The following is a 14,306-nucleotide window of genomic DNA, read 5'->3' as shown; positions in this document are numbered from 1 at the left end:
AAACACCCCTCCTGTGAGACAAACACACAAGTCTGTCTGTTCTTAATACTTCTGAAACATACGTCCACTGACACACACACACACACACACACACACACAGCCATAGACAGACAATTTCCTGGACACAATCAAATCTGGCCTAAAGGCGCACTCTGATATTGTCTCTTTCTGTCTGCACAAAGCCAGAAGAATGCAAGATCTTCATCTCAGATCAAGCTACAGATCAAGAGACACAAATACACCTTAGTCCATGTGTTGTCCCTGGCACATCTGTCATGCCAAGACACATGGGAACAACTGAAGGAACAATGTTTTGGGATGCTGATATCCAGACTCCAGACCTCTGAATTGCTGTCCATTCTCCAGTCTTTTCAGTGATTCAGATTATGAATGAAGTTAAGAAGACATGATAATTCAGCGTTTTCCTACTTCAAAATACCATTTTTTAAAAACTGCAACATAGCATTAAAATGACAGTTTATTGTCCTCCTTGTGTCTCTGGTGATTGCTGTGTACATATTTTGAAATGTGCTGTAACTTTCCCATGGAGGAATAATTCTGCCTCTGCTAACCCCACTGAGATGCTAATGTCTGGTAAAGAATGTACTAATTATTTATTCATATTAAAATTATTTGCATGACACCACACATTACATAAATGAAAAGGCATGCCTAACATCATTCAACTGACCACCTACTCTGATGGAATGAAAGCATTTTAGATGGGAAAGGTTGACAAATCGTGACACTGTGCCACGGGTGTGGGAGAGGTCCTTCAGGGGCAGCTGTAGTTACACCCACTCATTTCCAGCTTATCTCCCAGGGAATTCTGCATGTAGGCCCGACCACTTAAATCATCAAATTCACAAACAGGCCAGGCCCATAAAACAACAGCACAGCCTGCATGATTGTGCTAAGAAATGAGGTGCAGTCAGTTTTCATAAACAACAAACCAGATTAGACTGCATTAAAATCAAAACAGGGAAGTCCATTGTCTAAAATGTCCCGAATACCAAACAAGTACATCAGAGAAGCTAATGCGCACAGAAATGAGTAAAAGAGGAAGAAGATTAGGAGGAAAAGCAGCTGGAATGGAGTTCAGAGGGAGGGCCTCTCATTGTGTGCGCGTGTTTATATCTCTGCCAGTGTGGACAACTGGAGGAGTCTGTGGACTGTTGATGTAAAACAATTCCCCTCAAACGGAGAACAGAAGGATGACAGGAAGACAAGGTCTCTAACTAAAACCTGCTTTTCTTATCTTCTTTTCATCTCTCTGATTCTTTGAAAACCAGAAATTATGCAAACTAAACATTAGGTAGACTTGTATTACATGTCAATAGACTTAAAATTAGAGATTACATGCACACAAAACAACATTTCATCTGTTAACTGTTTTGACCTGTTAACTTGCAAAGTCCACCTCAAAAATGAACTTGGTACAGTCAAGGAGCCCTTCGGTTGCTTATAGGGTCATGGTGTCTGGTTCTTTTGTTTATGAATACATTTCTGCAAAACTAAAGATAATACCATCAGTTGTACTGTGTATTGTACAGTTTGTACATTGTACTATGACCTGCAGCTTCAAAGAATTACTGCAGCACCAAATGTGTTTGAATCATTAGCTAAAAACTACGATGCCCAGTAGTCTGATTTTAGAAGCTAAGCAGGGCAGGGCGTGGTTAGTACTTGGATAGACGACTGCCTTGGAAGACCAGGGGCTGTCAGCTACTGAGGCTACACAAGCCAGTACAGCCTTTGTGTTGGCATCAATTGATCTACTGTGGTAACCACTAACAGGAGCAGCTGAAAGAAAAGAATTAAATGGAAATATACAAAGTAGATGTTATGCTGCTTTTTATGATGAAGAGTTTGTGAAGCCTGTCTGTTTGCAGTTATAAAGTCTTGCGATATTACCAGTTCAGCAACACGTTCCAGTTTATTCAATGGTTATAAAAAGTTTTCTCATTCACCCACTACAAAGGCATGGGTGCACGCTCTTGTATAGTTCAAAGCTGTGGGGTCTCCAGTCAGTCTGTCCACATTCATACAATCAGGGGAAGGCCAGCAGCAGATCCAGGCCCTTTTCCCCTGCAAGCAAGCACAATAAACACCCCAGGAGGTCAGCTTTAATCACAGTTTCTTTGGTTTGGGTCAGGTGTGGACCCAGGCACACACACACACTCAGTCATTGCAGCAGTGTATAAAAGAGAGTAAACAACCCACCCTCTGGACTCCATGAGTCTGGGTGGGAGTCACCAAACATCCCCTCTCTGTGTCAGGTAGCTTCAAAGGCATCAGTGGGGTTTGGGTGGGAGACACACACTTAGCAATGGTTTGTATTTTGAAATCTACAGAATTTCTGGCCTGGTTCAGGCTTTAAGTAGAGTTGTTTTGCTGGAACAATACTGGGGCTGGACAAATTTCTTAGAAAGCCTGGGACAATCTTAGTTCTGAGTTTGTTGCTTGCTTCTTTTACAGTAGCTAAAAATGAGTGACCATATTTTATGATTTATATTGTATTAAAATGTTTTTAATGTAGCTCTCTCAATCGTCAACAGAAAAAGATCCAGAAAACTCAACAGTATTGAATATTGCAGCTCTACTTTTGTCATTGGAACACAAACATGGGAGAAAAAAAAAGATACATATCTTTTTGATAGGACATATTTATTGTTAATACATACTAGAGTCACTTGACATGTACATCACATGACACTGCTGGGTGCTTTCAACATTCTTCCTGAGGGGCTAGGTTCCCTAGGAGCACAGCCCTTCTCAGTTGCACAGTTCCACATCAAGCCATCCAGGTGGCGCATGGCAAGCTGGGAGTGGAGAAGGGCCCCACAGGAGAGGAATGTTGGCTACTCACTGGAAAAATAAACAGCTAAAATATGTAGAGCATACAGTGTACAGCATACAAAACATACACCTGCTAAAACATCACAGAAGGCAAAGAAAGGAGTACCAATAGTCTTAACACAATATGATGAAAATCAGAGCATTTTGTAATATGTGTTCAGAAAGGCAGACAGTAATACAATGGAAACTTTAAACTTCATAAGATGCAAATGTAATGCAAACTACATGCCATCTTAATTTCTCTATAAACACCTATGAACAAAGCCACCATAAACTGATGTCACATCATGGACGCTTAATGTTGACAGAAAAGGCCATTCAGACATTTGTATTGGAATTTACTGATATCAACTGCATTCAGTTAAAAAAAAAGGCACAAAAAGTAACACGAGTAAAATGTCTTGAACCATAAAGGCAGGTCATGGTGCATGATTCAAATACATCAATAAAATACAGCTGTAAGATTAAGAAAGTACTGGGTCCCTTGTCTCCATGTTAGAAAAACACATCGAACAAACATTCAGTAATGCATCATTTGTAAAAAATAAAAAGGAATCACAAAACATTCCTGAAAATTTTACTGATGCACCTAATCAGATCCCACTCCAAGTTCAGCCTCAAATCCTTTCTGCGTTTCAAAAGTCTTCTCAAACCTGACCAGTTCAGCCCCTTCAGTGTTTTTGTAACGAATCTATAGCCGTCACAGTGAATCACCATTGTTCACTGCACATCACATTGCATCAAATCTTGTTCAGTACATATTCAGCTAGTCTATTCAGTGCGGCTTCATGCCAAGCTCCACCGGGGGCCAATGGAGCTAAATCTGTGGACCTGATGGAGCGACTATATGGGGCAGGGGTAGACTTTTTTAAAAAAAAAACGCAAAAGGGCAAGGTTGGATAGTCACATTGTTACTGAGAATTATAAGGACAACCGTGACTTCTCACCCCTGTCTGAGCTGTACATCAGTGGGGGAAACCTTCACGTATGGATGGTCTTCAAAATGGCCAGATTCAATGTGACTTTCTGGTCTGTAGTAAAATGTTTCCTGTTCTAAAGTAAAGGATGTGAGATCTCTCCCTCCTTCTGTCCTCTCCTACCTGCCTCCGTCTCTTCTTCCTCAGAACTCAGTTTCCCTTTCTAACAGTGTTGCATAGTAAGATACACCCAGCTCACCAAGATGGTTGGATGTGTCTTTTAGATGATGCAAGGTTGCATAAGCTCTAACAAAATCCTCATCTGCACTGTGTCTGCAGCACTGTCATAAGAAATTCTTTTAACCTGACACAGACTAGCATTTAACGTAACATAGCTTAAATATTTAAGAGCTCAGGTGAGGTACAACCTATACACCATAAGTAGCTCAAATAGTGGAAGCCAGTACAAACAAATGCATGTTGAGAGGCAAGGTGACACACAAGGCTGTTGTTAGACAGTTGGTCCCCAACCTGTCTTTCCCTCAGAAAGTCTCCCCAGTGTTAATATGCATCTGCAACAGCTATTGTTACTAGTATCCTTTGTGTGTTTTGACATCACATTTTACAGTTGAGAGATTCTCAAATAAACAGTTAAAAATATTTGTAACTACATTTTCCAAATCCCAAACTGTCTGTTACTTTGATTAATCTTGTGCCAATAATAAGCAGAAATAATGGCAGAAAACCAACAAAAGTGGACTGATTAATGAGGCTCCTCCCAGTGTCAACATTATTCAGTCTACCAACCCAGATATTAATTTATGGCATGATGAAAGAATGAATTCCTCTTCTGTGCACCCAAACTCATTGGCTGAAGCTCTACTGAGTCAAAGATGTGACTAATTCCATTTACTTCATTCAAAAGAAGAGAAAGGAAATGTAGATCCACAACTCGAGGGAACACGTGTGAAAAACAAACACTTTACATTCCTCAGGTGTGTCCAAGAAACTCAGTGAGTCACACTCAGAACATTTAAGGCAGTATGGTTATGGTACTAAAGGCTACTTTGAGACAATTGGAAAAGAACAGCTCATTTCATCCAGAATATTATCAAAGTACATGTGCTTCTGTAACCTGGCATATTTGTGCGCATTAGTATATTTAGCATTGGTTCTCGATAGAAGAACCAAGTTTCAATAGACTTTTTCTATCTGAAGTGGATGATATTTCAATGTCACACACTGAGAAACAATGGTTTCTGAATGTCAGACATACTGTATAATCTCTTTAACAGATAAAGAAAACATCCATTCTGATTATCTTAATAATACAGAAATGACAAAATCAAAAGTAACCATCATACTGGTAAAAGTCTATACTAGACGTATTGTGTATTCTGCTGGAGGGACACACACACTCCCCAGGCAATATCTCCTGGTCACTGTTGTATAAACTGGCAGCAGCTCCAGCTGCCATGTATGAATGAAAACATCCCAAAGTCAGAACAGACTGTTGTTGTACTGAATGTACTGAGATTATACTTACTACTTTATGTTCAGTAACCAAATACACTGCAGATGTATAATAAAAATGATTTAAAAAAAAAAAAAAAAATCAGCAAAACTTTACACATTTACCCTTACTGGTTAGAAACAGTCACACCAAAATCTGAACAATCTCCAGAAAATATAAATCTTGAATATGCCAGAAAGATAAGTCTGCCCACACCCTGCATGTTAAAATGTTTATTGCTTGCAATTAAAAAAAAAAAAAAGTCTAAAGTTTCTCACTTCCTAACTTTGTCATACTGAAAAGTATTTTAATGAGCAACAATGTTATGACAGAATAAAGACAGTCTGTCTAAAGACCTCTTCACACAGTCTAAGGAGTTTTGGTGTGTAATACTAATCATGTTACTGGCCAAAAGGGTGTGTGTACTGGGTCCAGCAGCATCAGTGGGTGTGTTTGTCACCTTCAGCTGATGGCACCTCCTGTAGGAAAGGAGTGAAGGAAGAGCGGACAGTGCGACCGCAGAGAGCCTGCTGCACGCGGAAGTTGTTCACCATACTCTTTTGTGCTTCCTCCTCAGCTGAGGTGAATAGGAGGCTCCGGAAGACCGCCAGCTGAAGGATGAGAGAGAGAGAAAAACTTTTCAATGGGAAAGTTTATTGTTGAAAACAGCTCCCTCCTGTGTCTGAAAACTGGATTGATGAGAGTGGAATTTGTAGACTAGAAAACCAATAAAACAAGCTAAAGGATGCTAAAAAAAACAATGCATAGAGGTGCAGTCTATATTTTTCTGTGAGCCCATTGCTACAAGCAATGTTCACACTGCAAATAATCACTAGAACTATTGTTGATACAAAAATTATTCATTAGTGTAGCTTTAAGTCAAACTAAACAGTGCATTGCAATTAATCAATTAAATTAATGATGGGGGTTCAATATTAAAAAGCAATAAAGAACATAACTACTTTTGCCTAACCCTAACCTTAAACCAAGTTATCAGTCTAAGTTTAAGCACTTATGTTTTGGGGTCTTGGTGGCTTTTCGCCCTACAAGGATGTCTCTCACACGCATGCGCACACACACCTGGTCATGGCTGACTTCTATATGCTGCTTCATAATGATCCAGGAGACTGACTCGGTCAGAGGAGGTGTTGTCAAAGAGCCATGGTATGTCCAGTAGTCATCAGTGTTGATGGGTAACAGACAGGCAGGGTCAAACCTGTTGAACTCTACCACACTGCCCTGCAGACCACCAGAGACAGACACAGCATGAAACACAGCAGTCGGTTATTTGGCATGAAGCCTAGGAGGTGTCATCTCACCCTGCAATTACTCATTCATGTTCTCGGATAATTTAATCTGTGCTCATGAATTATTAGGCAATTACTAACTCAAGGGTTACCCAGTTTGTGCTCTTATATTAATAATTTGTTCTCTTGATCTCATATAACATATGCCTGCCCACCTATAAAGGGAAGGCAGGCAAAAATGGCTTCTGTGAAGTCAGTTATTGTAATACTTTCAAAGGCTTCCCTCAGTGAACCAGGACTGAGTAAAACTTGTTAGAAACGCTCCAGGTTTGCCAGCATGTTAACAATGTCAGTAACTGTTCAGACTGGGTGACGACACTGATTGATAGAATTGGCTGAATTGTCACTTCAAAATAGAATTAAATACTTGTGATTAACAGTCTTAATTTAATTTGATTTAATAATTTAAAAGATGGTAAAAGATGCACTGTTGATCTAATTCACTTCACATCTTCATCATATGTTATGGACACACAAACAGTTCAATTTAGTTTCTGTGACTGTAGTTAAAAGGCCTATTTTTTGAAGATGTCTGTGAGTGAAATCTGTTGGACCAACCCTGTTGACACTAGTACACCACTAGAGGGAGTCAGAATATGCCTTCTAGTGCTGTTTTTATTCATTAGTGGAGTTTAAATCAACCTAATAAGGGTCAGCACATTTGGTTACTGGAGCAATGTGTACATGTCAGAGATCAACATTTCACTAGCATGAGATCCACTGTGTGTTTGTGTGTGTGTGTGTGTGTGTGTGTGTTAGACAAACCTTGTGTCTGATAGCAGGCAGAGCGTCCACCAGTTTCTGCAGCCCCTCGTGTCTCTTTCCCACCTACCCAGGAATTAGTAACTAGTCATGACTGTACTCACAATGTAAAACTGTAAATACAGCACATATCGTGTAATATATACAGTCACCAAACTGCTGAATGTGCATGTTCACATTGTGATGGGCCCACAAAGTAGGATGAAACAAATCTGTGTATGTGCATATGTATGTGTGTACCTTAAGAAAGACTCCAATTACAGCCAGTCCATTGTCCTCCATTACTGCCTCCTCGAACAGACTGTACTTGTCAGAGTTCCAGTGGACCAAGTGTAGCTGAGAACACACATACAAATTACATGGTAAGTGTGTACTGTAATTGTATGTGTGTGTGACTACAGCCCATAACTTTAACCTTTCACCCTTCTCCCCTTATCCCAGGCCTACTCCTTCTGCCCTCAAAATGACCTGCTACTTCTTCCAAGCCTTCCTTTGTCTTTTCAACATAGGAGTGTTTTCATGTGACTTATTTTGAATTCCCTGGGATGTGTTTTGAAATTTTTATTGACAAACAGCAATAAATAATATTTGGCATAACAGCAGCTCTGACTATCTGCTGACAGACAAACACACCGTGTGTTTTGAGTGTGGCTTTACTGATTTTAAGAGTAACACAGAAACACAGCTGGACCAAGGAATCTAGCAGAGAGCCTCATATCAGATATACAAACAGCACAGAAGAAATCCTAATAAAGACAAAGCTTGATTAGGCATCTGCTGCATGTTATCAATATAATATGCTCTGTAATTTTTTTATGCATTTTAAGAGGAACACATACACAGAAGGAAAAAAAATGCAGTCATAGTTGAGTATTCAATTTGTTTTCTTCCATTTCTCCTCACTTCTCTTAACCCTTAAGGTAAGTGTAGAGGACTAACTCTGACTTTCTTTCTCTATTACATCTTCTCTATAGAAATGACAATTGCTGTTAACATTTTCTTCTGGAATCAAACCATTTCATAGGAAAAGGAATACATTTTCTCTTCTCTACCATTTTATGTTCCTGACAAAGAGATATTTTTCCTTTCATGTCCTAAACACCAGGAGGTCTTCATTCTTCCCTAAATACATATGTTTTTGATATTGCAGTGTTAGTCCAGCAACCCAGTGCAGGAATAATTTTCATGTTACAGCACAGTCACTGTACCTCTGCAGGATACAGCCTCCTGTCCACTGTGTGCTCTGAACCCCAGGCGTTGCACTCTCCCCAGTGGAAGTGGAACTGACACAGTCTGAATGAGTCTTTCAGTGGACCCCCTTTCAGTGCTGCGCACAAATGTTAAAAGTTATGGAGATCACTACATCACACGCTGACAAATGCAGATTTCAAAGTCATTAAAAAATGAAACGACTAACAACTCTTGCCCCATTACATAGCCTACCTAATTAGCCTATTCAGGCTAATGGGTGGAGTGAAATCAACCTGAAAGATAAATTTTCCTTAGAGTGAAGAAGCCACTTGGATTAGCAGTGAAATGTTTCGACCTAAAACTTGGTACTCCAGTTGCCATGACTCAGCCTCTAGATAACTTGACCTGAACGACTGGGAATCTTCACAGACGAAAAAAATGAACATTACTTTGAACAGTCCTTCAAAGTAATCAGATTATATATCAAACTATCTAGTATTTGTTGGTATTAGTAGGTGTTTCCTCCTTAAAAGGAGGAAATGATACTTCTCAGGATATCTGTTGACGAACTGGCCATTCATACAGAAACATTAAAATGACAGGCTACAATCACTTAAAAAGCAATGACTTTTTATTATCCCTGTAAGCTGTTGATCAGTGCCTTTAAGACTACTAACAGATAAGGATTTATCATATATGGCAGCAAAATATGCTGCTGTTATCAAAAACATAATTTAACTTCAGAATCTGCAGTCATACTTATCTCCAATGTTTGTTCTACTGGTAATTAAACCCTGTTTTCCATATCTCAATGTTATAAACCTGTTTTTGTTCTTGCAGTCCCATACTAAGCTCCTAATACAAAGACTGAGAGCACGTGCAACTATAAAGTGGTTTATTTCGGAGCTTTAAAACATTTGTCATTTTATCAAATTAAGGTCTCTATTTGGAGCCACGTTGGTTTGAGACAGTTCCAGTGTTGTGGTCTTGCCCAGTAATTACACCAAAATCACCAATGCTTGAAAGACAGACTACAGTAGTTGCTGAAGCCGGAAGAACCACAAAAGTCACATGACAGTCACCCGAACCACGTGGCAGTCGTGGTTTTTATCAGCAGCTTTCAGAGTAGCACTGATCGCTGGATTTTCAGCTCTTTAAGTGAAGCTGAAGGAGGAGATAATCCTCTTGTGTAGTTCAAAACATGTATTCTCCCTGCTGAGACTTCCCTCACTTCATTCACATTTAAAGGCAAACAACTGATTCATTCCTGATCTAGTAGTTAATAATAAGTAACCCAAATTTTACTGTCTAGACCTGTACAGGGCAATTAAAGGCATGACTGAGTGGATCTTCAAAATTTGTGGCAAGACAATATAGATTAAGAAAGAAAGAAGAAAATGTGTGAGTACTTACTGGACTTGTCTGTTGTGTCATCATACTCAACCAGGAAAGAGTAACCATTGTTCCAGATTTGTTGGCAAGTGTTTGGGTCATAATTGGTGACCAGAGGTTTCAGCTCTGAATCAAAGACACTCTTCCGTACAGTGATGTCAATGGGAGACTGACGATCACCTCCTGGTACCGCGAGGGGTCCCTGCCACATGGGATGCACTGGAGAAGAAGTGCGAGGAAGAGGAGAAGCAGCAGCCAAGGAAGGAAATCAGAGAGAAAGGTCAATGAGATTTGAAATTTGAAACAGCCAACTCTAAATGACAGTTCCTGCTAACCATGTGTAAAAAGTGTAAAAAAAAAAAAATTAAAAAAAAAAACTGCTGACACCTACTTTTCATGATGCACTCTGCTGCTTCCTGCATTTTTACATAGTCCATTTTAAAGTTTCAAGTTGTCTCATAAAAAGTAAATCAGAACTATACAGTGACAGTGCTACACAGACACACACAACCCTCCTTCTTCCTTGAGCTACCTCCTTCTAGTTCTCTTACATTTTTTTTTCCTAAAAGGAAATTACAAAGTAAGGGAGAAGTGGGCCGGCTATACAGAAACTGACACGCAGAATGTCCTGGCACAGCCCCAGCTCCACTCCACTCCACTGCAAAGAAATCAGACCAGGACTTCTGGCTGGTCATAGCAGCAATCTGAGAACAGAACTACTGTCTAATTACCCGAAACTCCACTCCCATTCCTTACCCTCCTCCTGATGTTCCTTCAGCCTTTAAACCCACCTAAAAAAAGACATTACCTCCACATAAAAAAATTTTAAAAAAATTAAAAAAAAAAAAAAAATTTTTTTTAAAAATCGACTACTTAAAACATAAAGAAAGTTGAGTTGAAAACAGTTTCCCTCCCTGCCCTGGCCAAGGTACATGGAAAACACAATCTTTCAGGTGTGGTTGTCAAATGGCACAACACAGCTCAGTTTTCCCCTCTATTCATGCAGCACAGGATTCACATTTTCCTGCACATTGTGAGTCATGCTGAACAGGTCTGACTGGGCCACCTGTCTGATATTACACAGATTGTAATTCATGCTTAGTTACTTGCTAACTGTGAGCTGGGACACTGTTCTGATTCTGATTGGTGTTTCTATGCTACCGTGTCACTATACAGCACTCTTGAAAGTGTCACGTGATAACTAGATGTCTTGAATGGGAACACAACACAAGTGTGCATAAAATGAATGAGTTTTGAAATGCTCGCTATTTCTACAGTCATATCCTGTTAATGAGTACTTGAAGTGTTGACAAGCATTGCATTTCAGAATAAAGCTGTTTCATGGACAAAGCCTCACAAAAACGATGCAGTGTATGCCCTAGACTTGTGGCTGTGCTGGACACATCCAGACTTTAAACAATAATGCTTTCTCATGAATATCACACTTGGTCTGAGCCAGGTAGTTCAAGATACATCTTTTGTTTGAGAGAGGAGCTATATAAATGAACTGTAGCATATTTTATCTTAGCATTGTTTTTCTGAAGAATTTATGGATGAATGTTTCATTTATTTGCATGAACCAATAGTTTGCATTCATTTTAAGTAAGAAAACCAGTTTGCTGACAGCCAGCAAAAGTGCTGAGTAGATGCAACCACAGCATTACGATGCTGTGGTAAGTAATGTAACAGGTGTATCAACAGTGAGAGCAGACAACATGTTGACTGTGAAAGACTGACAGTCAGTTTAATCTATCAGACCTAGTTTCTACCAGACCACTTCAAAGTCAAGGCCAGACAGTGCCCAGTACAAGAAGCCTGTTACAAGTTAAATATGAGATTATTATCATGGCTGAACATCAAAGCTCTGTTGCACTGAACCATTTCCACTTCTAAACAATGTCTGCATGTTGACTGTGTGGTTGAAGTTGACATGGGTAATGAAGTTGTCAGAACTCATTGGACGAGCTTTGGTGTTTCTAATACTGCATGGGCTCATAAAAATTAAAGGATAATTCTGATTTATTCAACCTGGCCTATTTCTTTACAAATGTAGTTGTTCTGGCTCAATCTAGCCAACCTTGCACTCACCGCTGCTGTTGCTGAGTTGAAAGAAATGATTAGGCACAGAAGGGATCCTTCTATGGCTGACCAGAGCCTGGAGTCTGACCAGAATGTACCCATCTGGGACAGCCAATATGCTAATATTGCAGTTATGGAAGACATACTTATATCCTTTACTTATTGTAAGTAAACAGGACAGTATCCTGGTGTAAAAATATTACACCAAATATGCAATCAAAATTTTACTTCACTACAAAAGTATTATCAGCACTCAAACTAGAAGTACCAAAAGTAAAATGACTCATTATGTAGTATGGCACATTTCAAATTAATGTATATGACTGGATTATAGTGACACACTATTCTGTAGATCACTTTAATGTTACAGCTGGTAAAGGTGAAGCTCATTTTACATACCTTACATGCTAAAAGCAATTAGTGACTACTGTACTGTACTCAAGTAATTGAGTAAATGTACTGAGTTAATTCACTTGCAGCTGACCTATTTGGTCAGACTCAGAAACAAGCCCTTTAAGTGATTTATGTAAAAATCATGTTTATCTGAAAAGCTGATGCTCCTGCTGCTTGTTTCAATATAGTTAGTCTTGTGTGGCTCATTGATTTACTGAACAACTAGAGCTAAGGTGAAAAGTGTAAAGTTAACATGACATAGGCTCACAATAGACACGTATAGGAAATATGTCTGGCTGAAACAGTTTTTTTTATTCCTTATCTTGCGTGCATAATTAATTCTATGCAACATCTATCATGCCATGTGCCTGGGCCAGAGACATGTGGGTAACAAACTTCATCGTATAGTATGACAGGAACATTTTTAGCCTGCTCTGTAAGAAAATATCATAATCGCTATCATGTACGTGATGCCTAAATAAGGAGTTCCCTATGCAGGTCAAAGGGCTTCAAATGGCCTATATATGGTTCAGCCATGACAGATCTGGATACTTCTACGGAAAACGTGGAGCGCGGGGTCACTATTAAACACAGCTGAATCAACAGAGAAATGCTCGATCCAAATCCAGTGCCGAGAAAAGTCTAGTCCGAGCTTTCCATTCCTCGTCCTGCATGCTCAGACATAAAGAGCGCCCATTTAAAGCCAAATGCAGGACAATGTGCTGATACACGCCCTGCCACTGGGAGCGGTGATGTTTTCCGTTGAAGCTGTACGATGACAGCTGCATCGACACGCTAGAAAAACAATAGGCAATGTGTACACTAAAGAGACATGTCTGCACTCGTACTCACTCTGCGACAGCACATATTTGCTTGAGCACGCCGTGAGGTTGCATCTCCTGACGGGCGTTATCCGGTAACTCCTGGCGTGTGTGACGCGGCCTCGGAGAAGCAGAGAAGCCAGAGGTCTTACTACGGCTGACACAGTCACCATATTGACCACCGTAGCGTTACCAGGTTCGCTGCGAGCGGCTGCAGGACGCAGTTTGCTGACGGGGACAGACGTCTTCTGTGGGGTCTTTTCCGCGAAGCTAACAGTTAGCTCGCTGAGTTACAGTTTAAAAGTACAGAGCCTGTTCAAAACTAAACTCTCTGCTGCCTCAGTCCTACCTCTGCCTGGAGGCGGGGACACATCAGGTTTTTAGTCGACATTCATTGGAAATGTGGGCACAAAAGCCACTAGTCGTTTGCCCGACTCTATGGCGTCATGTTAGCCGGTTAAATCACGCTCCTGCCGGTGCAGACCCTCCTGGTTAACCGATAAGACACCGGAGCCGTTACGACACTGACTGCTCTGCAGCGGCAAGGGGGGTGGGGGGGTTAACCTATTGACCAATCAGAGGACGCCTCTGAGGGGCGTTCGTTATCATGACGACAATGGACTGAACAGTGTCGATACAGCTGCATAAACAGACCGAGCCTGGCGCCTGACATTGTTATTACAAAATGTACTGTGCCAGGAATTGTGTTTAAAAAGCGTCAATACACCTGTGACACGTTCAGGTGCCCTACTCTTTAAAATGCCATTACATTATATCTGTATATTTTACAAGCTTTACCACAACAACAACAATAATGATATATCAAAGGTCACGTATTCGTTTCCTGGACTATAAAACACTATATTAACAGACCTCCTGACAACATAAATGTCTTTTTTAAACTTGTGTTTAACTAGTTTCACTATTCCACTTGTTTTCGTCACATTTCATGAGCATAACTGCCAACAGTGGAAAAAGATCCTAAATTCGCATTATACTATAAGTGTGGATATTAAGATATGCCTCAAAAGTAGACACACTAAAAGTATACATATGCTACATTACCAATACA

The 14,306-nt window shown here is 40.1% G+C and overlaps 1 protein-coding gene across 2 annotated transcripts; it reads right to left on the bottom strand.

Annotated features, from left to right (window-relative positions):
• Positions 1-2,648: 2,648 nt before the first annotated feature.
• ca5a (carbonic anhydrase Va) lies at positions 2,649-13,777 on the bottom strand. Of its 2 annotated transcripts, none has more exons than XM_026311529.1 (7): positions 13,266-13,777; positions 9,963-10,160; positions 8,567-8,685; positions 7,599-7,694; positions 7,362-7,424; positions 6,370-6,528; positions 2,649-5,900 (listed from the first exon to the last, which is right to left on the bottom strand). In XM_026311529.1, exons 1-7 carry the CDS (start codon positions 13,405-13,407, stop codon positions 5,730-5,732), a joined length of 948 nt encoding a protein of 315 aa, XP_026167314.1. In that variant the 5' UTR covers positions 13,408-13,777; the 3' UTR covers positions 2,649-5,729. The 2 variants fall into 2 exon arrangements, with proteins under 2 accessions (XP_026167314.1, XP_026167315.1); XM_026311530.1 differs by lacking the exon at positions 13,266-13,777 and adding an exon at positions 10,333-10,533.
• Positions 13,778-14,306: the final 529 nt, after the last annotated feature.

This window comes from Mastacembelus armatus, chromosome 6 (genome assembly GCF_900324485.2).
Source record: "Mastacembelus armatus chromosome 6, fMasArm1.2, whole genome shotgun sequence".
NCBI classification, from domain to species: Eukaryota; Metazoa; Chordata; class Actinopteri; order Synbranchiformes; family Mastacembelidae; genus Mastacembelus; species Mastacembelus armatus.
The sequence above is the reverse complement of the archived record's forward strand: the minus strand, read 5'-3'. Positions and strand labels throughout refer to the sequence as shown.

Excerpts from the sequence above, each read along its gene's own strand:
- ca5a (XM_026311529.1), bottom strand. The coding sequence starts at position 13,407 with ATGGTGACTGTGTCAGCCGTAGTAAGACCTCTGGCTTCTCTGCTTCTC. Across the intron at positions 10,161-13,265 it reads CAAATATGTGCTGTCGCAGA|TGCATCCCATGTGGCAGGGA; the intron begins GTGAGTACGAGT and ends CTTCTTCTCCAG. Across the intron at positions 7,695-8,566 it reads GGAGGCTGTATCCTGCAGAG|CTACACTTGGTCCACTGGAA; the intron begins GTACAGTGACTG and ends GTGTGTTCTCAG.